The sequence below is a fragment of the Mustela erminea genome, chromosome 10, assembly GCF_009829155.1.
Source record: "Mustela erminea isolate mMusErm1 chromosome 10, mMusErm1.Pri, whole genome shotgun sequence".
Lineage (NCBI taxonomy): Eukaryota > Metazoa > Chordata > Mammalia > Carnivora > Mustelidae > Mustela > Mustela erminea.
In genome coordinates this window covers 68,111,332-68,138,624 of record NC_045623.1, presented here as the reverse complement: position 1 = coordinate 68,138,624, position 27,293 = coordinate 68,111,332, and the positions used below count along the sequence as shown (strand labels likewise).

The following is a 27,293-nucleotide window of genomic DNA, read 5'->3' as shown; positions in this document are numbered from 1 at the left end:
CAAAGACAAATGTGCTGTGATATAGGCCTTCCCAGATACGTCCACATTAATGCTTCTCTGCTCATATATTCATGTGTGCAATAATTTTAGTAATCAAGTAAGCAGTAAACATTTGTTAAGTCCCTGTTTTATTTCAGGCATTGTGATATCAGTATTGAAATACTTTAGTTCTTTACTTCATGAAGTTTATACCCTAGCTTGGGAAAATGGAGAATAAGTTAAATAAATATAATAGATTGCAGTAGATTGTGTTAGTTCTGATAATAAAAGTATATGGTATGATATTTTGGTGGTATAATAAGTTTGTATGTGCAAATATGTAATTCTTTATTTCTAGAACTGACTTTTTGACTCTCTAGTTCAGAGAACCGGGGAAGGTACTTAGATGACATTTGCAAAGGGAGGGTGGGATGTTTTTGTTTGTCACAGTGACTGGGGTTGCTACTGGTGTTTAGTAATCTGGGACCTGGGCTGCTAAACAGTGAGGAATTGGCTGCCCCAAATGCCAAGAATGCCCTTGTTGAACACTGACTAACCTGATTCATGGCAAACAACTTGATCTTGGCCTTGTCAGGCAACTTTAGTATTGTCCAGTAATTTTAAATCCAAGATTATTAACCTGTTCTCAATTGGTTCCAATCTCTTAGATTCTGCCTATCTATTCCATGGTACTAATTCTTACAACCCGAGGAACTATTACATGATAGTTTTTGTCTTTTTGAGAATGAGAGCCAGCATTTCTGGGTCAGTCTTCTATTTCATGTTGTGGTACACCATCTGTGTCAGTCAGAGGCACTGTCCTGTGTGGTCTTGTGGTGTATGTTACATTTGATCCCATGTAGTTCTCTGGCTTGGGTGCATCCCTTTGCCTGACTACCATTTTCTTGCCATTCTAAGTAGTTTCTTGGTTAAGTCATCCACTTTTCTAACTAACTTTGTTGCTCTAATTTCCTTGGAGACAAGATCCCCCTCCACACTACTGTTAGGCTCATAATATATTGGGAAGGGTAGGTGGTCCTAGGTCCTTCTGTTCAGCTGCATAATGCTGCCCCCCTAGCTTGCTTTTACAAAAGGATATCTCCCCCCCCCCCCATTCTTACATGAGGATTTTTTTTTTTTAAACCAAAATCAAGTCCTTTACTGTATTTCAGAAAGTTCCTAACTATATTCGTTTACCAGGCCTGTAATAATAAAGTAGCACTAGGGGCACCTAGGTGGCTTGGTCAGTTGGGCCTCCAACTCTTGATTTCGGCTTAGGTCATGATCTCAGCGTGCTGAGATCAACCCCTGGGTTGGTCTCCAGGCCAGCAGAGTCTGCTTGTCCCTATCCCTCTGCCCCTCCCCGAATCAATGGAAATTTATTGTGTCACAGTGCCAGAGGTTAGAAGTCGGAGACGGAGGTGGTAATAGGATTCGTTCCTTCTGAGGATTGTGGGGGAAGGATCCATGTCTTTCTCCTAGGCTTGTAGATGGCCCTCTTTATGTTCACATCCTATTCTCCACATATTGTGTCCATATTTCCCCTTTTATAAGGTCACCATTTATATTGCGTTAGGAACTCACCTTAATGACTTCATTTTCATTTGATTACCTCTGTAAAGACCCTATTTCCAAATGAGTCACATTCTGAAGTATTGAGGGTTAAGACTTCAATATATGTATTTGGGGTAGTGAGGATTTAACCTGTGACACCCAACTAATCCTTTTAATTCTCTTTCCTCTTAGAATACAGAAAAGGCTCTCAAAATAAAATTTAAATATCCCAGTCCAACACCAAAAAAATAATGTAAATAGAGAGAAGGGGGGAAAAAGCCCTATTTCTGTCCAATTCTTATCCTCCAACTTGATTATTTTTGCTTTTTTGTATGAGTAACTACATAGAGAACTATTTCATTCTTTTTATAGGCTAACAGCATTCCATTTAATGGTTATAGCAGTTTAATTAACCATTCCTCTACTGATGAACATTTTTGTTGTTTACAACTTTGGACTATTATGAACTATACAGGGCGAATTCTTGTATACATCTCATTGCACATTTGATTTTTTTTTTTTTTTTTTTTGGTATGATAAATCTTTCAAATTGCATGTGCCAAGGGCACCTGTATGGCTCAGTCAGTTAAACATTTGACTCTTGATTTCAGATCAGGTTGTGATCTCGGGGACATTGGATTGAGCCCCACTTTGGGCTTTGTGCTGGGTGTGGAACCTGCTTGAGATTCTCTCTCTCCCTTTGCCCCTCCCCCTTCTAAAATGAAAATAAAAAATAAATAAAATTTTTAAAAATTGCATGTGCTAAGTCAAAGGGAGAGAACATTTAAAATTTTAGAAGATACTGGTTAATTAATCCACCAATTTATACTACCACCAGGGGAATATGAAAGTTCCTCTTTTTTTTTTAAGATTTTATTTATTTATTTGACAGACAGAGATCACAAGTAGGCAGAGAGGCAAGCAGAGAGAGAGGGGGGAGGAAGCAAGCTCCCTGCTAAACAGATAGCCCAATGCAGGGCTCGATCCCTAGACCATGGGATCCTGACTGGATCTGAAGGCAGAGGCTTCAGCTCTGCCTGAGCCAACCAGGCACCCCAAAAGTTCCTTTTCTCTATACCCTCACCACCATTGGATAATACCAGTTTCTTAAAAATATTAGAAAAAGAGTATCTCATTCTTCTAATTTTTATTTTGTCACAAGTGATACTTAGTATATCTTTGGTTAGTCATTTTATTTATATTTCGGTAAATTTTTCTGTAAATTCACTTGTGTGAATTCTTCTTTAGAAGCATTCGTAGCGGGACGCCTGGGTGGCTCAGTTGGTTAAGCAGCTGCCTTCGGCTCGGGTCATGATCCCAGCGTCCTGGGATCAAGTCCCACATCGGGCTCCTTGCTGAGCAGGGAGCCTGCTTCTCCCTCTGCCTCTGCCTGCCATTCTGTCTGCCTGTGCTCGCTCTCTCCCCCTCTCTCTCTCTGATAAATAAATAAAATCTTTAAAAAAAAAAAAAAAGAAGCATTCGTAGCATTGTATTTTTCTTAATAGTTCATTGAAGCTTTTTATATGTTATGGATCTTAGCCCTTTGTTCATTATATAAAACTCAAATATTTGGGGCGCCTGGGTGGCTCAGTGGGTTAAGCCGCTGCCTTCGGCTCAGGTCATGATCTCAGAGTCCTGGGATCGAGTCCCGCATCGGGCTCTCTGCTCAGCGGAGAGCCTGCTTCCCTCTCTCTCTCTCTCTGCCTGCCTCTCCATCTACTTGTGATTTCTCTCTGTCAAATAAATAAATAAATAATCTTAAAAAAAACAAAAACAAAAACTCAAATATTTTATCTAGTCTATTTTATTCTTTTTTGATGTTACTATAAATGGAATTTTGTAATTTCCTTTTCAGATTGTTCATTTTTAAAAGACTTTATTTATTTATTTGACACAGAGAGAATGAGATTACAAGTAGGCAGAGCAGCAGGCAGAGAGGGGGAAGGAGTCTCCCTGCTGAGCAGAGAGCCCTATGTAGGGCTCGATCCCAGGACCCTGGGATCATGTCCTGAGCTGAAGGCAGAGGCTTTAACCCACTGAGCCACCCAGTCACCCCTGCCATCTTTTTTTAAAGTAGAAGTATAGTTAATATACAGAGTTATATTTTCATCTATACACCATAATGATTGAACAGTTCTATACATAACTCTTAAAGACCATATTCCCTATGCTCTACTTTTTAATTCTGTGACTTATTTTATAACTAAAAGTTTGTACCTCATAATCCTCTTTATCTAACCCAGCCGCCCACTCACCTCCCCTCTGACAACCGCCAGTTCTCTGTATTTATCTTTCTTTTTGTTTGTCTCTTTGTTTCTTTGTTCATTTGTCTTTCTTAGATTCCATACATGAGTGAAATCATATGGTATTTGTCTTGTCTGGCCTCATCTTATTCAATGCCTCTTTTAACCTAAGGGCCTCTAGCCACATTAACTATTTTTAATTTCTTAATGGAGACATGCTTTCTTCCCCTAATGGGACCTGTGCACTCACTGTTTCCTCTTATTATTATCTCTCTCCTGTTACCATTTTACACATAAAAAACTTTTATCTCAGATTTTCTCTCTCTCATTTCCTAAATAAAACCTCCCTTGACTCTGCCAGTCAAAGTAGGCCTAGATTACATCTTATTTTATCATGTATTTCTTTTGAAGCAAGTAATTTTATATTCGCTTGTGTGATTATTTAATTTCAGATTATAACCTCTGTAGACTGATATGACTATGAATTTCTATTCATAGAAATAGACTTCATAGACTATGAAGGCAAAGGTCATACCTATTTTGTTCACTGCTATATCTAGTAGGGTAGCCTGCTGAGCTGCTAGCACATAGTTGGAGCTCAGACATTTGTAGCATGAATGAGTGAGTGATAGCTTCTTCGTTTTATGGCTTGAGTAGAAAGGTTATTTCAGGATTCATATGATTAGATTCACTGTTTAGAAAGTTCTGTTTGTGTGAAAGATGAATTAGAAAGGCATATCTAAAAGTTAGAAAGACAGATAATTGATTATGATTATCTTCTTAGCCTCAAATAATATAACCCTAAATAAAGGCACTGGCGTTATTGATGGAGGGGAGGAAATGATATTTTGGAAGAACCATTTAAGAGTGAGAACCAGCAGGACTTAGCCACTGACTAAGTCATGGGAGGGAGAAGGAAAAGTGAAGTCTCAAACTAAAATGAAAGGCCATATATGAATTAGTATGAGGCAGTATTACATAACAGTTAAGAACAGGGTCTTTGGAGACTTATGTAACCTACTAGCTGTACAACTGAAAGGTTTTACTTAACATTTGTTTATTTAACTCTCTTAATTGTAAATGAGTACCTTCATCAGGTTAAATGAGATAGTAGATGTAAAAAGCTTGTATTCATATACTTAACTGTGAACTTGAACAAGTCTTTTAACCATTCAAATTCAGTTTCTTTTGATAGAAAAAGGATAATCTATTTCCTGTTCTCCCTACATTGTAGAGTTACTTTGAGAATATAAAGCCTCTGAAAACTATAAATTGGTGATCATGGTAGCTAGATAGATTAATTGTACCTAGTAGGAAAGGAGAGGATCTCTCTTTGTCTTCAATGTGACCTCATGTCTTGATTCATCTTTGTCAGATAGATACTTCTGGACCATAAAGACTGGATTAGTAGAATTTACCATACTGGCAACAGCCTTCCGCCTGTATGGGGCTCTCTGTGATAAGTGACTAATGACTTCTCAAGAAAATAAATCTTAAGAGGGAGCTAAGGAGATTCAATTACTACCTTATGTGGAAGGGAGAAGAAAATAAGATTATCAGGAACCAACCCTGGAAAGTGGAAATAAGGTGCTAGAAATTGGCCTGGTGAATTTTTGGTTGCGTGCTTTGATTTTCTGTAGCTACGCCTGAGCTTATTTTAGGATTGAATTGTATACTTTGATCTTTCCTGGCTTTCATACCAAACCAGTAAAAATGATGATTGTGGTTATTATTCCACAGACAAGATGAGTAAAAACCAGAAGCTAAAACCTGGAATTCTCTGTGCTTGCTTATTTCACCCTGCTATCTTGGCTTTCCAAACTGATGTAACTATCTTTAAATGCCCATGTTATGTGACGTGTGTATAGGAATTTTGCCCAAGGATAGCTCATACCCCCCGCCCCCGCTATGTATTTCTTATGTGATCTTGGCTAAGTTTTTATTTTCAGCCGACACTTTGACTTTCTTTACTGCTGATAGACTTGTCATCTTGCTCTTGCTTTTGAATTGGATCTTGTGCCCAGCTTCTTCAATTGAGTTTTCCTTTGAAGTTTTCAGTGTTGTAGTAATATGGTTTTCTGTCAGTCAGTGTTGGTCAGTATTAGTTTGTTCCCTTCGTATCGTGATTCTAAATAAATTTAGTATGTTCTTTTTTTCTACAGGTTTTTTGTGCTTCCTGCTGTAGCCTGAAATGTAAACTGTTATACATGGATAGAAAGGAAGCTAGAGTATGTGTAATCTGCCATTCAGTGCTAATGAATGGTAAGTATTAAAAGAGTTTGGATTCATAGTCATGGAGACAAAACAAGAGAATTCCTATGAAAAGACTACTGTTTTTTCCTTTATCTATAAGTTGCTCACCTTCTCAAAAGGCACAACGTTAACTGAAAATAGATTTCCATGTTTTGAAAGTATTGTAGAATTTCAGAATTCCTGTACCTAAACTCAATGAATGAATGCTAACGTCAGGTAAGTTTTGCAGGAAAATGGAGTTTCTTATGGAAATCTGGTGCTCTGTGGCTTTAATGTTCCTACAAAATGACTGAAGTAGGATGGGTGTTGGAGGCTATTGACTACTCAGATGATGAAATATTAAAATTGGGCCTAAGTTTTCCTTTCAAGGGAAGCCATCTCTAGGGAATAACTTAATAAAATATAGTCTTAGTAACACCTTGTTTTGTTTATCTTGTTAAAAATAAATATTTTAGCATCTAAGATCAAATAGAGAAGTCCATTTTTCTATCAGTTATCACCTTAATACTACTTAGATTTGTTAGAAGGATACTTGTTTTGAATTTAGTTATGTGGTAAAAGAGCATGGCCAGGAGAAGGTAAATATAGCTTGTCCCGTGTTCATCCTTTGTGAGACTGGAAATGAATCCAAGGGAATTTTAGTTAAAAATTTTAAAGCAGTGTTTTGTAAAGAGATGCAACAAAATTGATCAGGCTGTAGTATTTCCTCTTTGAGTACATCTTTGCACAGTTGCCAGAAGAATTACTAATAAAATGTTCAACTTGGATACCACCGCTGCCTGTGCCAGGGTCGGGTGCATCCTGGAGGCCAGAACCTATCTGCTTAAGACCCCTCCTGCTCTGTCTGTCTGCGTTGCTCCTAGTGATGTTTTCCTGTTGCTGGCTTATTAACCTACTGCATGTCAGTTAATCTGATCTGTTCTGATCTCCTGTGATCCATCCAATTTCCTCCCATTTCTGAATTCTTACAATTTTGATCAAATATTAATTCATTCTCTCTACTCTTAAGTGTCAATTTTTAGATGGTAGTTATTTCACTCATTTGCTCAATTGATGATTTTTATTCCTGCTTTCATTTTCGGACATAGATCCACAGAAAAGAGCATGATACCTAATCACAGTACCCAGTACCTCTTTTATTTGATGAGGTCTTTCAAGTTGATAGCTTCTTTTTTTTTTTTTTTTAAACTTGGCATAGCTAAAGATGAAGGAAATGGCAGAGGATTCATATGGAATACTTATTTTTATTAAGCCAAGGATCCCTTTACCAGGGGATCCTAAAGTAATCTACTTTTTCTGGTTTTTCCAGTGTCTTTCCTCTCGCATGGCTTAGCGAAGTCTTTTTCTGAATATTTAATTTGATGCTTTTCAGTGTTCCCTATCCCTTTTTCCCTTTCACCTTTTCTCTTCCTCCCCTCTTTCTGCCAGTGCTTTTAAAGGAATATAGCTGTTGTTTTTAGCCTTGTCCTGAAGTTTGGAGGCAATAAATGTTCATAATCTTATGGATCATTCTTTGATGTTGAATGAGAGTTTTTAAAATGGTTTTTTTTGTTGTTTTTTTAAGATTTTTATTTATTTATTTGACAGACAGAGATCACAAGTAGGCAGAGAGGCAGGCAGAGAAGGGAAGCAGGCTCCCCGCTGAGCAGAGAGCCCGATGTGGGGCTCGATCCCAGGACCCCGGGATCATGTCCTGAGCCGAAGGCAGAGGCCTTAACCCACTGAACCACCCAGGCGTCCCTGAGAGTTTTTAAAGGATGCTTAAAAAAATTGGGTGGTTTCCATTCCTGGGCATGTGGTATTACCTGAACCTAGAAGATAAAATTTGGTATCTTTCATTTCTGTAGCATCTTTCATCCTATTTACTTTAAAAACAATAGTTGATACATCAATATTTAAAATATTAGTTAGTAAAATAATAGAGTATACAGAATCTTAATGCATTTGTGATCATTCATATTGGTTGATGGCACTTATATGACATTGGCACATTTTCATGTTCAAATGTATCCTCTGCTTTTGAGACACCAAAGATGTGAAATGGTTGTTTTTGCTGGATACTTTTATGTGAAGTAATGATTACACGAAATCAGAATTCACAAACATATTGAGATGTGTTCTCTTGAGCTTTAGGCTTCAGAATTTTTCAACTGAGATTTTTACCTCAACTAAGAGCCTTGACGTCTATAAATGAAACAAAAAAAAATCATATAATGGAATTATGCTATTTTAGTCCCCGATTTTGATTTTTGATAGAACTTTATAAAATGCATCAAATATTAAACCTGCCCCCCATGTCTAAATGCTACCCCAGTTTGCAAATCCTTAGTAAGTTTGATGTTTCACTCCCTCTTAAGGGAATGTATGGTCTCTTAAAGGGGCCAGGAGCCTAGTCATTAACCTCATACTGATGTGCTTTCAGTCTGTATGAGAAGTATCTCCTAATTCATATTTGTTGCTTCCAAATAGTTTACTAACTAAACGGTCTCCTTTATTGAATAAAATCACCTATCACCTTAATACTTTCACTAGCTGGCAGAGAGACATACTATGAATGTTAATGAGGAGGAGCTACATTATTTATCCAATATTGTGGAGGTCTTGGTGTCCATATTTTGCAATCCATTCACATTGATTGTCTGTATTTGCTTTAGCTCAAGCCTGGGAGAACATGATGAGTGCCTCAAGCCAGAGCCCTAACCCTAACAATCCTGCTGAATACTGTTCTACTATCCCTCCCTTGCAGCAAGCTCAGGCCTCAGGAGCCCTGAGCTCTCCACCTCCCACTGTGATGGTACCTGTGGGAGTTTTAAAGCACCCTGGAGCAGAAGGTAGGGGATCATGTGCTCTTCTCTCTCTTTTTCCTCACCAAGTTCCTCTGAAAAGGTGCTGTTATGATTTTACAGCACAAGTCTTTAAAACACTATAGATTAAGTCCCTCTGGGTGGTTATTAAAGTGGAAGGAACAAGGTGAGAAATGTGTCAAGATTATTTCTGGGCAAGTAAATACTGTGTTGCCTGATATTTTGGAGGCACCTCTAAAAATATGCTAATACCCTTTCCAGCTTAAAAATGTAGTGATTACACTGCTTATACTTGAAAAAAGATACAGAATTTGAGGTTGATCTGTAAAATCCTAGCCTCATGCCTACTTTAATGTTCTTTGTAGGAGTTTATGAAAATGAAGAGTTCTTTCTTTGGACCAGCTGGTTCTAGTATTGCTTTTTGGAAACATATTGCCATTTTCTCTTTTCATTTTTTTAAAATATTTTTTTAAAGATTTTATTTATTTATTTGACAGAGAGAGAGAGAGAGAGAGAGATCACAAGTAGGCAGAGAGGCAGGCAGAGAGAAGGGGGGAAGCAGGCTCCCTGCCGAGCAGAGAGCCTGATGTGGGGCTCAATCCCATGAACCTGAGATCATGACCTGAGCCGAAGGCAGAGGTTTAACCCATTGAGCCACCCAGGTGCCCCTCTTTTCATTTTTAATCTGTCCATTTGAAAATATCATTAGGTACTTAGACCTTTATAAAATCCAGAACTTTAATTCTGATTATATCATATGATAAGTAGGACATTATAGGCTCAACTTAGTTTAGTTTATTATATCTTTAGAATTATGATATTGTCAGATGAACAGTACGTTGTAAATTCAGGAGATTATCAGTAGTAAAAACCGGTTATATAGTCCCTTAAAATAATCTTGTCAGGAAGTTTCCCTTGATAATTAAAATCAATCTTCTTTCATTAATTTTATGTCTTTCTGTCTAGTAATATTCCCTTCCCCTTGCTAAATAGCCCTCCTCCCCTTTTGAAGATCAAAGACTTCTACTGATATTGTCATATTCTTCCCATTTTCCCATCTTTTCAGATCATCCCTTAGTCATATTCCTTGTATTTTTATGAGTTCAGGCTTTCTTTCTTAAAATCTTTATTCTCTTTACTTCATTTGTCATTTTTGTTGTTCTTCCCTAGTCTGTTTGTTTTGGCTGTTTGGGATTGATTTTCGGAACTGGATTTAAAGAGATCATTTCATCAGACCTAGTTTTCCAGCTTTTCCCCTACTGCAGACTACTTTTGCACTACCAGATCAGTCTTTCATCTTCAGTTACACGTCAGCCAAAGATCTGGTCTGTTTGCTTCCCAATTCTCTTATATATCTGTGCCAACTCTTCCTTTATTTGTAAATAATTCTTCAACATTCTTCAGGGCATCTTTTGCCCTTTAAAAAAATACGGTATCACTTTTCCAGATATTTAATTCCTGTGGAAACCTCATACTTTTAGGAGATATGGCTGTCTATTGCTAGATACTTTTTCCCTGCTATTAATTTATTTCCTAGACACTTAAACCAGCTTTCTTTGCTTCTCTGTCGATGATATGGAGCAGGGTATGTGATGTAATCATAAGTGTATTTAATATTTTAAAGTAAAGTGTTTTAAATAAAGATTTAACATGAAGTTGCAGAAGTAAAAAATATATTTAAACTTGTATTTTATTAATTTATAACCACTTTTATACACAGTTATAGTTCTTGTATTTATAATGATAAGATGCTAAATAGTCATTTCTTTGTACTTCTGAAATTGCTGACCTTCTCTTCTTTGATGTTAGAAACCCTACCAATATCACGTTGATGCCTGTTTTATTTTTCTGGCTCCTCAAGTGGCTCAGCCCAGAGAGCAGAGGCGAGTTTGGTTTGCTGATGGGATCTTGCCTAATGGAGAAGTTGCTGATGCAGCCAAATTAACAGTGAATGGAACTTCCTCTGCAGGAACCTTGGCTGTGTCACATGACCCAGTAAAGCCAGTAACTACCAGTCCTCTACCAACAGAGGTAAGAAAACAAAAACAGTAACTAAAAGTGAGTACTTAGTTTATTCAGCATTAGGCTGTTTCTGCCCAAGTTGGGTGACCTTTCGGTGGAACCCTGTAAGTTTCAGATACAGTTTAGTGCGTGCGTGTGTGTGTGTGTGTGTGTGTGTGTCTAAGGGTAAAGTAAATTTGGTAAAAATCTGTTCTTGTTTGCTCTATATTTGGAGGTTTTTTTCAGGAAGAAGATTCTTATGAAGGTTGTTCACAGTGAGCTCAGGCTAGTGCTGTTGTTAGAAGTCATGCAGATGGAATCCTGCCCCCTTTGTATATTGGTTTTCAACCTGTTCCCCAGATTCTGTGGTGGCGTTGTGGGAGTGCCATGGTGAGGAAGGGCCAGGCCATGTAAAAAAGGCTGAAGAGTCCCTCTGTTCTTTTCTCTTAAACTGAGCAGCTCTCTGCTGTCTTCTGTTCTACCTTTTGGTTTCTTTCTTTCTTTCTTTCCTTGAGAGAGAGATAGCGAGAGAGAGCATGGGCAGAGGGGAGAGGGAGAAGTAGGCTCTCTGTTGAGCTGGGAACATGACGTGGGGCTTGATTCCAGGACCCTGGGATCATGACCTGAGCAGAAGGCAGATGCTTAACTGACTGAGCCACCCAGCTACCCCTACTTTTTGGTTTCTATGTAAGATTTTTAAAGATTTTCTTTTTAGGGGTGCCTGGGTGGCTCAGTGGGTTGGGCATCTGCCTTTGGCTCGGGTTGTAGTCCTAAGGTCCTGGGATCAAGCCCCACATCAGGCTCCCCATGCTCTGTGGGAGCCTGGTTCTCCCTCTTCCTCTGCCTGCCACTCCCCCTGCTTGTGCGTGCTCGCTCTCTCTCTCTCTCTCTCTCTCTCTAATCAAATAAAAGCAAAAAAATCTTAAAAAAAGAAAAAGATTTTATTTTTGAGTAATCTCTATACCTAACGGGGCTCAAACTTACAACCCTGAGATCAAGAGTTGCACACTCTACCAAATGAGCTAGCCAGGTGCCCCTGATATGGTTTTAGAATATAAATTTTGTTTCAATGCAAGAGGAAATTTTAGTGAATGAATGTTACAAGGAAACAAGGTTCAGGGTGCCTGGATGGCTCAGTCATTAAGTGTCAGTCTTAGGCTCAGATCGTGATACCAGGGTCCTGGGATCAAGTCCCACGTTGGGCTCCCTGCTCAGCGGGAAGCCTGCTTCTCCCGCTCCCATGCCTCCTGTTTGTGTTCCCTCCCTCACTATCTCTCTGTCAAATAAAGTTGTTAGGAAAGAAAAGAAAAAAGAAACGAAACAAAATTCAGCCCAGTTTGTAAAACTAAAACCAAGTTAGTTATTTTACTTCTGTCTCTTGCATTGTTTAACACTCTATTTTAATACTTATCTGGTAAAATGTGGAAAAACAGATTTTATAAGGCCAGACTAGAATATATTTTTCTCATCTGTAGGACCTTGTAGAGTGCATGGCACTTAATAGGAGCTCACTGAATGAAATAAATTCCTTTCCACAGATGATATATTAGTAGAGGCCAGATGACCACTTTCTGTGATACTAAAAGATGGATTTATGTGTCATTAAAGAGTAAGAATAGATTACTGTATTTCCTGTACTAGGCTTTCAAAGCAGGAAATCGTTTGTCAGTAAAATTTTCCAAATCTCCTCTTACATGATGATGTATTGAGAATACTGCAAAATTTTTAGCAAGAACATTGCAAAAAAAAAAAATTTTTTTTTAAAGATTTTATTTTTTTTCTTTGACAGAGACAGCAAGAGTGGGAATACAAGCAGGGGGAGTGGGAGAGGGAGAAGCAGACTCTCTAATGAGCAGAGAGCCCAATGCAGGCCCTGATCCCAGAACCCCAAGATCATGACCTGAGCTGAAGGCAGATGCTTAACAACTGAGCCACCGAGGCACCCCAAGAACATTGTAAAATTTTTAGCAAAAACCCCCTAAAAACTGATAGAGTCCTAAATTATAGTTAGACAAAAATATAGTAAGACATGGACATATTTTTTTAAGAATAGTTTTAATCTTTATTCAGGTATAAAATCTAGATAGTGAAGTGCTTAAGGAATATTAATCTTTAGGAAGCAACTTGATGAACTTATAGACAAACCCATGCAGCCGCCACTGGATTCAGCCAATGTGAAAATATAGACCATTTCCATCACTCTAGAAGGTTCCCTCATGCCCTTTTTCTGTCAATACCTGTGTGTTTTTCCCCCAAGGCAATCATTATTTTGATTTGTATCACTGTGGATTAGTTTTGAGTGTTTTTAAATGTCTTTTTTTTTTTAAATATTTCATTTATTTGACACAGAGAGGACAAGCAGGGGGAGTGGCAGGCAGAGGGAGAGGGAGAAGTAGGCTCCCCACTGAGCAGGGAGCCTGAAGTGGGACTCAATCCCTGACCATGACCTGAGCCAAAGGCAAACACTTAACTGATTGAGCCTCCCAAGTGCCTCTGTTCTTAAATTTCATATAAATGGGAACATATAGTATATAATATTTTGTGTCTAGCTTCATAAACTAATGATTATGGGATTTATCCATGTTGTGTGCATCAAAAGCTAGTTTTTTGTTTGTTGTTTGTTTGTTTTTTTATTGCTGAGTAGTGTTCCATTGTATGGATATGACAGTTTATCTATATTCCTGTTAATGGACATTTGGATGGTTTCCAGTCTTTGGCTCTTATGAGTAAAGCTGCTATAAATATTTTTAAACATGTTAAAAACAGTTTTTAAACACTTCTAAAGGCTTTTCTTTTTGCTTAGTTGTATAGAATATAGTGAGGAGAGCATTATTTTAGTAGATCTTTGAGCATATTCTATTAAGTCGTTAGAAGTCAAGCTCTCTATCTTTGCAGATGAGATGATACTTTATATGAAAAACCCCAAAGATTCCACCCCCAAACTACTAAAACTCATACAGCATTTAGTAGTGTGGCAGGATACAAGATCAATGTACAGAAATCAATTGCTTTCTTATACACTAACAATGAAAATATAGAAAGGGAAATTAGAAAATCGATTTCATTTACTATAACACCAAGAACCGTAAGATACCTGGTAATAAACCTAACCAGAGAGGTAAAGGATCTGTACTCGAGGAACCACAGAACACTCATGAAAGAAACTGAAGACACAAAAAGGTGGAAGAGCATTCCATGCTCATGGATTGAAAGAATTAACTCCACCCCAACTGTGTGTTTCATCATTATACTTTATAGTGTAGTTAATGTGATCTTCATATTAATGCAAAGAAAAATGAACTTGAAGTTTTATTTCATTGCATAGTAAATAAAAACAATGACTTATTTTAATCTGTATTTTTTTTTTAAGATTCATTTATTTACTAGAGAGAGAAGGAGCGGGCAAGCAGGGGAGGGGCAAAGAGAGAGGAAGAGAAATCCTCCAGTAGTCTCCCTGCTGAGCGTGGAGCCCAACATGAGGCCTGGACCCATGTTGAGATCACAGCCTCAGCTGAAATCAAGAGTTGGACACTTAACCGATTGAGCCACCCAAGGCACTCCTTTAATCTCTGTATTTTATAAGTTAATTTTAACCCCTTTTTTTACTGTGGTAAAATATATGCAACATCGGATTTGCCATTTTAATCATTTTTAAGTGTACAAACCAGTGGTATTAAGTCCATTCATATTGCTGTATAACCATCACCACTATTCTAAAGTTATTTTTGATTAATTAATTAATTAATTTTTTTAGAAAGTGGAGGGGAGGAGGGAAGGAGGGAGAGGGAGAGAGATAATCTTAAGCAGACTCCGTGCTCAGAATGGAGTCTGACAAGGGGCCTGATCTCACGCCCCTGAGATCATGACCTGAGCTGAACGAAACCAGGAGTTAGGTGCACTTAACTGACTGAATCACTCAGGAGTCTCTTGAAGTTATTTTGAAAAAAGCAGTGTAAGGGATGCCTAGGTGGCTTGAAGTTATTTTTAAAAAAGCAGTGTAAGGGACGCCTAGGTGGGCTGAGTTGGTTAAGTGTCGTCTGCTTTTGGCTCAGGTCATGATCTCAGAATCCTGGGATCGAGTCCCGTATATGCTCCCCTGAGCCTGCCACTCCTCCTCCTTGTGCTCTCTTGCTCTCTCTCTCTGACAAATAAATAAAATTTTAAAAATAATAAATAAAATAAAAAATAAAAAGCAATGTAAATGAGAATTAAGTGGACCCAAATGTATTAAAGTTTCAGAAACTGAGATAACATTGAAACTTTGTTTCTGTTGCCACTAAAGTTTTTAAAAATATCTTCTTTTATGGCAGAGGAAACCCAGGTAGAGAAAGCTTTAACCTATTACAAGGCCTCTTCTGTCATTATTATGATTTGGTGATATCAAAAAGAGAAACTCTATAGTTGGAAATATGTTCATAGTATAAACCCAGGCTTTTGGGAAACCACAGGTTAATGAGAAACTTATGCTGTTTTTCAAAAAGCATGAATTCCAAATTTTCACTTAAATTCACATTTGTATTCTCAACAATATCCTGCTAAAGTCTAGACCTCTCTGTAAAGCTTACTTTGCTGATTTGCTTTTCCTAGACGGATATTTCTCTGTTCTCTGGGAACATAACTCAGGTTGGAAGTCCTGTTGGCAGTGCAATGAACCTAATTCCTGAAGATGGCCTTCCTCCCATTCTCATCTCCACGGGTGTGAAAGGAGGTATGTGGACTTACATATTAAACAGGGATAGTAATTGTGGGAAGCCAGATGTTGTCTTCTAATTAAGGGAAGGAGAGAGAATTTGAGTGATAACCACTTTTTTCTTCTCCAACAGGGAAAACAACTACTCAGTGCCGTGAAAGTAATTGTTGCTGTTACTGGTAGTTTTAGGGTAGATATTTATGTTTTTATATTATAAGGTTATTTCATTTGTTGGAAGGATTTATTATTTTTAATTATAAAATAAATGTAGTTCATTGGCACTTTTTTCTTTGTATTTTGAAACACATGACACTGAAGAGTTGCCTATAATTCTAGGATTTGGCCCACTTGATTGAACAGTCAGGACATTATCTAACTTTTTGTTTTGCAGTATATTATACATTCAGAATTATACATATGATAAATGGAGAGCACTGAACATAAATAGCAATTTTATTGTTAAAAAATATTTTTACTGAGTTCTGGTAAGAAGTAAAATGACTGTCCGTTCAAAAGAATGCTTATCTCTATGTGAAAGTTTATTGCTGATACATGCAGATCAGCATCTAGTTAGTACATTTTTAGGAGGTGGTTTATCAATCATCTTTCCACAATTTTATCCTAGTCTTTTACCTGGTCACCTTGCTTTCAGTCTTTTTCTCCTTTATTTTATCTTCCATGTTATTGCCAATTATCTTTTTGTATTACATAGATATTGTCATATAGTGCTCTGGCTTAGAAACATTCAGTGGATTCCCAATGCCTTCAGTATAAATTAATCATTTTAGCATACAATGTTTCTTACAACTTTATCTCAACTTATCTTTCTAAATTTATTTCCATCCAATACCCCAGTACTTTATGCACATTACAGATCATTTACTGTTTTCTGAATATTCACTTTCCACACTTCCATGTTTTTTCTTACGCTGTGGAATAGTCGGGAGAGAATGGACTACAAAACTGGACAAACCTGGATTTTAATCCTCATACCCTTACTTTCTAGCTGTGACCTAGTGGGCAGTTCATTTATCCTCCCTGAATCTTTTTCCTAATCTTACTTAGGTAATTATACCTACTTAAAAGTCATTGTGAGTATTAAATCAGATTTCATACCTGGAAGTATGTAGCGAGAACATTGACTGGTGTAAAGTAGACATGTAATTAATACTTTCTTTATCTTCCTTTCCTCTGCCTAGAATATGTTTGTATACTGTAGACTCCTTGAAGAACTCCTCAACTTTTCAAAATCCAGAGTAATGAAAAGCTCCTCTCTGAATCCTTACCAGTGCTGCTCTGTAGTAGTGTTTTACATCGTCTCTGTTTGAAAAGAAATTAGTTTTTTTTCTTTTAAGATTTTATTTCTTTATTTTAAAGAGAGAAAGAGACCACATGTGCATTAGCTGGGGGTGGAGTAGAGGAGGAGGGAGCAGGAGGAGGAAGATCTTGAGGAGACTCATGCTGAACATGGAGCCTGACATGGAGCTCAATCTCTCATCATGACCAGAGCAGAAATCGAGAGTTAGAGGCTTAACTGACTGAGCCACCCAGGTGCCCCTGAATAGAAATTCTTATACACCCTTACTATATTAACACCTTTCTCACTATAATTTAGCTATTTTATAGGTCTGTTCATTTCACTTAAGCCATGCATTTCTTCAGACTTAATTCATGCTCGTGTCTTCTCCTACCATGATGCTGGGTCTGTTGTGGGGTCTCAGCAATGTTGGCTGAAAGTATCAGACTATAAAATCCAGCCATGTCCCAGATAGTTCAGCTATGAACTTTCATGTAAGTTAAGCATTCTTTTGATTGTATAATCCTTACTACTTTACTCAGAGCCTCTAAAAACATTCTTTTGTTAGTAAAGTTACTACTTAGGTTCAAATTTTGGTTACTTTAATGAGTCTTAGATTTAACTTACAAGAAGTTAAATTGGCCTACTCTATTGTTTAAATAAGATTCATTTTCATTAAATCTAATTATTTAAATACCTCCTACAAGAAACAACTATTTATACTTACTTAAACCATATTATTCCTGTCTCTTCACCAGAATTTTGCAGTTTTGTATTCCAGTGGGATAACTTCATACAAATATTTTCTCTTAAGTCACTTAGTATTTTTCTTTTCAATGAGCATTTCCATTTATTGGTAAAATAGACATTTCCTCTTACATCTAAAAAACAGTTTTTTGATTTCTATTGGTTATTATACACGATTTTGACTTCAAACTGGGAAGATGGTACGTACCATCAGTCAAAATGTCATGACTGAATATCACATACTGTGATACACACATTTCACACATACACACATTTCAGGGATTCAGTGGGAAAGGTTCTGTGCAGGGTCTCAAGTATTAACTTGTCCATGTTGTGATTTACTGGTGATTTTGGTGATTGATACATGTGCTGAACTCTTGACTTAGAGGAAGTGTTTCACAAAGCCAGTCACTTATCATGGTTTTAGTTTATTTTAGTTTTAGTTTATTTTCTGGGCATTTTTTTTTTTTAAGTTTAGTTTTTTAATGGTAAAAAAATTCACAACAGTACAAAAGAATATAGAGTAAAAAGTCGGATTCTCTTCTCCCTCAACCCCACAATACCCTTTTCATCTGGAGGTTAGGGTATTAGCACTTTCTTGTAGATCATGGATTATTTCAAATGTTGGTCTTAGAATATGTAATATGTGAAATTCTTGTTGGAGTGAAATAAAACGAAATGATAGTTGAATTTTTATTAAAGGGCTATCTTTACTTTTCTTTTCCAAGTTTTTATTTAAATTCTAGTTAACATATGGTAAGATTGGTTTCTTACTTATGGTAAGTGTAGAATTTAGTGATTCAGCGCTTACATACAACACCTAGAGCTTATCACAAGTGCCCTCCTTAATACCTATCACCCATTCAGCCCATGCCCCTCCCCATCAACCCTCAGTTTGTTCTCTCTATATAAAGTTAAGAGTCTCTTATGGTTTGCTTCCCTCTCTCTCTCTCTCTTTTATCCTTCCCCTGTGTTCATCTGTTTTGTTTCTTAAATATCACATGAGTGAAATCATATGGTATTTGTCTTTCTCTGACTGACTTATTTCATTTAGCATAATACACTGTAGCTCCATTCACATCCTTGCAAATGGCAAGATTTCTTTCCTTTTGATGCCTGATATTCCATTATATATATGCCACCTCTTCTTTATCCATTTATCAGTCAATGGACATTTGAGCTCTCTCCATAGTTTGGCTATTATTGATAATGCTGCTATAAAAAGCGGGGTGCATATGCTAAAGGGGTGCCTTTAGATTATGCCACAAGTCAGTTTGTGGAGAAGTCTATTTATAGGATAACATGTTCTCATCCAAACTGGACAGGGTCACTTTTGAGAATGAAAGGGAAACTATTAGCATTATAGTGGGTCAGCAGATATGTTCACCATATCTGTAAATCAAGTGCTTAACTCTTTCTTGTGAATAATCAGCCCATTCCTGCATCAGATTTCGTCTTGATTTGTCATTTTAACTAATCTTTTACATTGTTTTCTTCCCTTACAGATTATGCTGTGGAAGAGAAACCATCACAGATTTCAGTAATGCAGCAGTTAGAGGATGGTGGTCCTGACCCACTTGTCTTTGTTTTAAATGCAAATTTGTTGTCAATGGTTAAAATTGTTAATTGTAAGTTAGAAATTTGTTTTTTAAAATTAAAATGAGATACTTTACTTACTCATAGATAATAAGTAAAGCTTTCAAATTCCTTATACACAGTTGTTTTTATATGGGTGGAGCCACATCTTAACTGAAAACTGAGTACCAAAGAAATCGGTTTGTATAAAATAACGTATCCCAGAGGACAGCTGTGGGAGTAACAAACTCTTGAGAAGAGATAGGTGAATTCTCCATGGAGAAAGCCAAACAAAACTTCCTAAGATGGATGTGCTAGATCACAACTCACCCCCAGAATGGTGGTGGACAAATTATCCAGGAAGGTCAAATAATTTACATGCTAAGATTTAAATTTCAGAAACCTTAATCATGTGCAAACCTTTATTTGAGAAAAGGTTAGTTAGCTGACACATAGTAGAACTTCAGTACATCATAAGTTAAGATTCAGAAGAAACTTCTTAATTCTTGGGGCTAGCTTCTGGGCATCAGAATGGGTAAGAGGACAGTAAATTGGAATCTTAATTCCAGGATGGTGTTGGAACATAGAGAATGCATTTATCCTGAATGAATGTCAATAGGCAAGTTCTGGGGAGAAGCACTGGGGAACTGTCTTCTAATTCCCACTGGGTACTTATTAAGTTGACCTTGGAGTCCAGAAACACCTATCTGCTACTTCCTTTGAGGTTCTTTATTAAAAAGTGCAGGCTCTGGTTTACTTAATTGTACCCTTGTATATTTGGCCAGTTATTAATGCTTGCCCCCTTTCCTTATAGGATCAGATTTTAAGATAATTTGTGAAATTTCAATTTACCATATCTAGTTTATAAGTTACACTTAGAAAATAGCTAACCCAGAATTCCTGAAGTTTACACCATCTTAATACAGTTGTATTGGGGCTTCCTGTTAGGTATAATAAAGTAACATTATTCCCAAAGTGTAAGAAAGGGAACTTTTGTTGGTTTTGATTTACATTGTGAGATCTGTAATTATATTTGAATCTTGTTTCAGTTCCTTTGGGGATCCTATTATGTATGGAGTACAAATTATATAAGTGTCAAAGATTTAACATTATTTTTAACTATATATGGCTTGTGCTATTGGGACTCTACAGTGCCTTAAGGTGAAGAAGTGAAAGTAAATAGTCCAGAAAAGCCATTCTTTCACCACTTTTTATAGGATGAAACCAAGTAAAATCATGTTGATGTTTATCTAGAATTTTCTGCCAAAAAGGATAATAATTTAAAAAGCTAGAATCTTGGGGTCCCTGGCTGGCTCAGGCAGTAGACCATGCAACTCTTCAATCTCAGGATTGTAAAGTTCAAACCACGCATTGGCTATAGAGATTACTTAAAAAATAAAATCTTTTAAAAAAATAAAAAACTAGAATCTTTCAGTTACAGATGAAATTTTAAAAGTGTGTATATAAAAGTATTTGCTCACAACCTGAATCCAAAGCTGTAATATTGGCCTTTGTTATTGTTTCTAGTTCTATATAAGTAATTTTTTCCCTTGGTAAAGTGAATTAATTAATTGATTGATTGATTGATTTAGTGAATTTTTTAAAATACAGGTGGGGAATATATTCTTTATAGCCTAGGATACTTATTTTTAATGGAATGCCTTTTCTTTTAACAATTACACATTTTAATAATAAGAGTTAAAATTCTGAGCCCATTTTCTTTCACTGTTTCTTCTTTTACTTCCCTTCCCATTGCTTTTCTAAGTATTTGTTTAAGCCAGAGTCATTCGTATATTTTATTTTCTTCATTGGTTCTTTGGTTCAGTGCATTAATAGTTCACAGTTGAATTGTACAGATTCAGTATAATACATTTTATTCTTTGCTATATTTTATCAGATTTCTGTGCATTTTTTTAAAGGTAAGGATTGAGGAGAATGTCTTACTTTTATATTTTTATTCCATTCATAGATGTGAACAGGAAGTGCTGGTGTTTCACAACCAAGGGAATGCATGCAGTGGGTCAATCTGAGATAGTCATCCTTCTACAGTGTCTACCAGATGAAAAGTGTTTGCCGAAGGATATCTTTAATCATTTTGTGCAGCTTTATCGAGATGCTCTGGCAGGTGGGAATGCTTTATGACTTTGTCTGCACCCTTTATAAGATAATAAAAATTTCAGGGGGAGCCTGGGCGGCTCAGTTGGTTAAGCATCCAAATCTTGACTTTAGCTCGGGTCTTGATCTCGGGGTCATGAATTCAAGCCCCATGCTTGGCTACAAGCTGGAGTATGGAGCATACTTTTTAAAAAAAAAAAAAAAAAAAAAAAAGGTGCAGGGTTCTGGGGTGGATCTGTTGGTTGAATGTCTGCCTTCTGCTCTGGTATGCTCCTGGGGTCCTGAGATCAAGCCCTGAATCAGGCTCCCTACTTAGCAGGGTGCCTGCTTCTCCCTCTACCCCTCCCTCTGCTTGTGCTCTCTCTGTCAAATAAATCTTTAAAAAAAAGATGATAAAAATTTTTGGATTCAGATGCAAAATAATAGTCATTAATTTGGAAGCCTGGCATTGGACTTTGTATCAGCAGCAAGTTAGAACTTGCTAAGGCTTAATGAAATATAAATTTTAGTACTTTACCTCATGTGGCTGTTACTATTTTATAAAGGCTGGAATCAAAGTTACAAGATAATCCATTGATCATCATGTAAGAATATTTTTCTTTCAGTGGGTTAGGGATCATGATATTGGTACCTGGTAAAAAGAAGCATAATCATAACTTACTACTTGTTTCTTCAGTTAACAATATCTATATAATCGTAATGTAAATATTATTTATTTAATTTTCAGGTTTTAAAAACCACTGACATGAGCAACTTTATTATGGTTTCAAAGTAAATTATAAATATTGTTTGCCCTCCCAATGTAAAAGTAGATGCATAGCTACTGGAAAAGACTAAGGATACTAATAAAAAGACATTATAAGTTGAGAGAGAAGAAATATATTTATGTGTATTATTTGGCATTACAAACTTAGCCTCCTCTGATTTAACAGAGGAGGTAAGAAGTGGTTAGTTTAGCTAAATTCTCATTATCATAACAGGAAGTTAAAAAACAATATCTGTGGTTGGTAAATAGGGAAAGAGTAGTATAATAACTATAACAAATTAATAATAGAGATTGTCTCTGAGGAACAAGGCTTGGAAAGGGGAGTGAGGTTGACCAGGGTATTAAAATTATTTCTGTGTAGTACATGGTGATATCTTATAAATATATTAAAACCATAAATTATTTATACTTTTTAAAAATTTTTTTTAATTTTTTTTTTTTAAGATTTTATTCATTTATTTGACAGACAGATCACAAGCAGGCAGAGAGGCAGGCAGAGAGAGGGGAGGAAGCAGGCTCTCCGAGGAGCAGAGGGCCCAATGCGGGGCTCGATCCCAGGACCCTGGGATCATGACCTGAGCTGAAGGCAGAGGCTTTAACCCACTGAGCCACCCAGGCGCCCTTCTTCTTTTTTTTTTTTTTTTAATTTTATTTATTTGACAGAGAGATCACAAGTAGGCAGAGAAGCAGACAGAGAGAGAGGAGGAAGCAAGCTCCCTGCTGAGCAGACAGCCCGATATGGGGCTCGGATCCCAGGACTGTGGGATCACAACCTGAGCTAAAGGCAGAGGCTTAACCCACTGAGCCACACAGGCGCCCCTATTTATACTTTCTGAATACAGTAATTCCCCTTGTGGGATTCTGTGCCAAAAAAAAAAATTATCTAAATTGTAAAATATACTTTATACATGAAATGTTTATTTCAGCATTACTTAAATTTAACACAAAAATTTAGTGGTAACCTAATGCCTAACTATAGGAGAAGATTTAAAACTGTGTTATACGAATTAGATGTACACTTTTTTTTTCGAACACTTTTTAGCCATCAAAAGTAATATTTATGAATAAAGTGTAACAACACGGAAAATGCTCTTGAAGTAAGGACAAAAGCAGGATATAAAATTGCACCTTTAGTGTGATTATAGCTTATCCATAAAAGATTATACATTTATGTCTTAGTCTTTGTGATAGTTTAAGTGTTATATTACATTAGGACAAGACAGTACCTCGACAACTTACCACATACCTATGAAGTATACTTTAGTATTTACTGTGTCAGTTCTGAAATGTATAGGATTAATATGAATTAATTTAGAGCCTTCAGGCTATATAATACTCAGAACCTAAATTTATTTCCAGAAATGACTGGAAACAATCACTTTTCTCCCTGATTTGGATGGGTTCACATATAAAAACTATAAATAGCGAAATGGCATTGGGGATCCAAGCAACTGTATATTCATGTGGGTTTTGAGGAGGAATTAGGTGCTAACGCATGGGAGGTTCATGAAAATCTTGTTCAGGGGTCCATCTTTTATTGAGTAGGCAATGAGGAACAACTGAAAAAAAATGAGTGACACAGGCAGATTTGCATTTTAGAAAGATGACTTCAGAAGCAATATGAAAATGGATTAAAGTCTATGTATCTGCTGGCAGGTAGAGCGAGTTAAGAAGCAGTTACAGTAGATAAACAAAAAAATATAGTGGATAAGCACTAGAATATTGCTTGACAATAAAAACAAACTGCTGATGCTTACAACAACATGGATGAATATCACAGACATTGTGCTGAACGAAAGAAGCCAGGCACAAAAAAGTACCTATTATATGATTCTATTTACATGATTCTCCAGAACAGGCAAAATGAGTCTGTGGTGATAGAAACTAGATTAGTGTTTGCCTGGGGTGAGTTGGGGTTGCAGGGGTTGCAACTGGCTACAGAGGGGCCCTGGGAATTTTCTGGGATTATATAAATATTTTATATAGTAATAGGGATGGTGGTTACATGAATGTTTACATTTGTCAAAACCATATTGAACTATATACTTAAAGTCTCTGGGTTTTATAGCATGAAATTATACCCCAGTAAGATTGACTTAAGTATTTTTTTATTGAGATATAATTGACATGTACTGTTAGTTTCAGATGTAAAATATAATGATTTGATATTTGTATTTACTGTGAAATGATCATAGTGAGTCTAGTTAACATCCATTTTCAGTTTTTTTTTCTTGCTGATGAAAACTTTTAAGATCTACTCTAGTGCTCGCTTCGGCAGCACATATATTAAGATCTACTCTATTAGCAGCTTTCAAATATACAATAGTGTTGCTAACTATAGTTCCCATGCTGTATATACACCCTCACTACTAATTTATCTTACAAGTGGAATTTTGTACCTTTGACCTCTTTCACTGATTTTACCCACCCTCTCAACCCCCATCCTGTGTCTAGGTGTCCTATGGTTTTTTGTTTGTTTTTTAGATTCTATATATAAATGTGAAATCATATGTTATTTGTCTTTCTCTGTCTAGCTTATTTTACTTAAAATAATGCCATTGAGTTCCATCCGTGTTGTTGCAAGTGACAGAATTTTTTTTTTTTTTAAGATTTTATTTATTTGACAGACAGAGATCACAAGTAGGCAGAGAGGCAGGCAGAGAGAGACGAGGATGCAGGCTCCCTGCTGAGCAGAAAGCCCAATGCGGGGCTCAGTCCCAGGACCCTGGGATCATGACCTGAGCCAAAGGCAGGGGCTTTAAACCACTGAGCCACCCAGGCGCCCCCAGAATTTTTTTTTTAATGGCAGAATAATATTCCACAGTGTATATATACATCACATTTTCTTTATCCATTCACCTGTTGATAGACACTTAGGTTGTTTCCATGTCTTGGCTAGTGTAAATGATGTTGTAACAAACATGGGCTGCAGATCTCTTTTCAAGTTAGTGTTTTCATTCTCTTCAGATAAATACCCATAATTGGAATTGCTGGATCATATGGTAGTTCTTTTATGTTTACTTATTATTTTTTTTTTCAGTGTTCCAGAATTCATTGTTCATGTACCATACCCAGTGCTCCATGCAATATGTGCCCTCCTTAATACCCACCACCAGGCTCACCCATCACCCACCTCCCCCTTTCAAACCCTCAATTTGTTTCTCATAGTCCACAGTCTCTCATGGTTTGTCTCTTCTTCCGATTTCTCCCAATTCTCTTCTCTTCTCCATCTCCCAGTGTCTTCCGTGTTATTCCTTATGCTCTGCAAGTAAGTGAAACCATAAGATAATTGACTGTCTCTGCTTGACTTATTTCACTCAGCATAATCTCTTCCTGTCCCGTCCATGTTGATACAAAAGTTGGGTGTTCATCCTTTGTGATGGAGGCATAATACTCCATTGTATATATGGACAATATCTTCTTTTTCCATTCGTCCGTTGAAGGGCATCTTGGTTATTTCCACAGTTTGTCAACTGTGGCCATTGCTGCTATGAGCATTGGGGTACAGGTGGCCCTTCTTTTCACTACATCTGTATCTTTGAAGTAAATACCCAGTAGTACAATTACAGGGTCATAGGGTAACTCTATTTTTAATTTCCTAAGGAATCTCCACACTGTTTTCCAAAGTGGCTGCACCAACTTGCATTCCCACCAACAGTGTAAGAGGGTTCCCCTTTCTCCTCATCCTCTTCAACACTTGTTGTTTACTGTCTTGTTGATTTTGGCCATTTTAACTGGTGTAAGGTGGTATCTCAGTGTGGTTTTGATTTGAATCTCCCTGCTGGCTAATGATGATGAACATACTTTCATGTGTCTGTTGGCCATTTGTATGTCTTCTTTAAAGTGTCTGTTCATGTCTTCTGTCCATTTATTTATTTTTTAAAAAAGAGTTATTTATTTATTTATTTATTTGACAGAGAGAGATCACAGTAGACAGAGAGGCAGGCAGAGAGAGAGAGAGGGAAGCAGGCTCCCTGCTGAGCAGGGAGCCCGATGCAGGACTCAATCCCAGGACCCTGAGATCATGACCTGAGCTGAAGGCAGCGGCTTAACCCACTGAGCCACCCAGGTGCCCCTGATTCTTCAGTTTTTTAAGGTGTAAAGAGAGCTGGTGTATTCTGGATTTTTCACTTTTTTGAGGGAGGCTTGTATGGTTATGTATTTCTTCCTTAGGACTGCCTTTGCCGTATCCCATAGATTTTGAACCAGTGTCTTCATTCTCATTGGTTTTCATGAATTGTCTAAGTTTTTCTTTGATTTCTTGGTTAATCCAAACATTCTTTTTTTTTAGGATTTTATTTATTTATTTGACAGAGAAAGAGATCACAGCTAGGCAGAGAGGCAGGCAGAGAGAAAGGGGGAAGCAGGCTCGCCGCTGAGCAGAGAGCCCGATGCAGGGCTCAATTCCAGGACCCTGAGATCATGACCCAAGCCGAAAGCAGAGGCTTAACCCATTGAGCCACCCAGGAGCCCCTAAGCCAAACATTCTTAAGCAGAGTGGTCTTTAGCTTCCAAGTGTTTGAATTCCTTCCAAACTTTTTCTTGTGGTTGAGTTCCAGTTTCATAGCATTGTGGTCTGAGAATATGCAGGGAGTAATCTCAATTTTGGTATCAGTTGAGCCCTGATTTGTGACCCAGTATGTGGTCTATTCTGGAGAAAGTTCCATGTGCGCTTGAAAAGAATGAGTATTCTCTTGTTTTATGGTGGAATGTTCTGTATATCTATGAGGTCCATCTGGTCCAATGTCATTCAATGCTCTTGTTTCTTTATTAATTTTCTGCTTGGATGATTTGTCTGTTACTGAGAATGGCATGTTAAGATTCCCTACTATTAATGTATTCATATCAGTATGACTCTTTATCTTAATTAACAGTCATCTTATGTAGTTACTCCTGTATTGGAGGCATAAATATTTGCAATTGTTAGGCAAAGGGTCTATCTTGGTGGATAGACCCTTTAAGAATGATGTAGTGTCCTTCTTTATCTCTGATTACAGTCTTTAGTTTAAAATCTAAATTATCTGATATGAGAATCACTACCCCAGCTTTCTTTTGAGGCCCATTGGCATGAAAGATGCTTCTCCATCCCTTCACTTTCAGTCTGGATATATCCTTAGGTCCCAAATGGGTCTCTTGTAGAAAGCATATGGACAGGTCCTGTCATTTTATCCAATCTGCAACCCTGTGCTGTTTTATGGGAGGGTTTAGGCTGTTCACGTTGAGAGTGATTATTGAAAGAGACGTTTTTATTGACATCATGTTGCCTGTG

At 37.1% G+C, this 27,293-nt stretch overlaps 1 protein-coding gene across 4 annotated transcripts in view; it reads left to right on the top strand.

Moving 5' to 3' along the window:
* The window catches only part of ZFYVE9 (zinc finger FYVE-type containing 9), a 195,222-nt gene that overhangs the window by 102,564 nt on the left and 65,365 nt on the right, over positions 1-27,293 (top strand). For 3 of the 4 annotated variants that reach the window (XM_032303360.1, XM_032303361.1, XM_032303363.1), the window contains 6 exons: positions 5,939-6,038; positions 8,684-8,860; positions 10,695-10,864; positions 15,422-15,542; positions 19,074-19,196; positions 21,113-21,268. In XM_032303360.1, coding sequence (XP_032159251.1) covers positions 5,939-6,038; positions 8,684-8,860; positions 10,695-10,864; positions 15,422-15,542; positions 19,074-19,196; positions 21,113-21,268 — 847 coding nt within the window. The remainder of the gene's footprint in view (positions 1-5,938; positions 6,039-8,683; positions 8,861-10,694; positions 10,865-15,421; positions 15,543-19,073; positions 19,197-21,112; positions 21,269-27,293) is intronic. The other variant, XM_032303362.1, reaches the window with a different exon arrangement.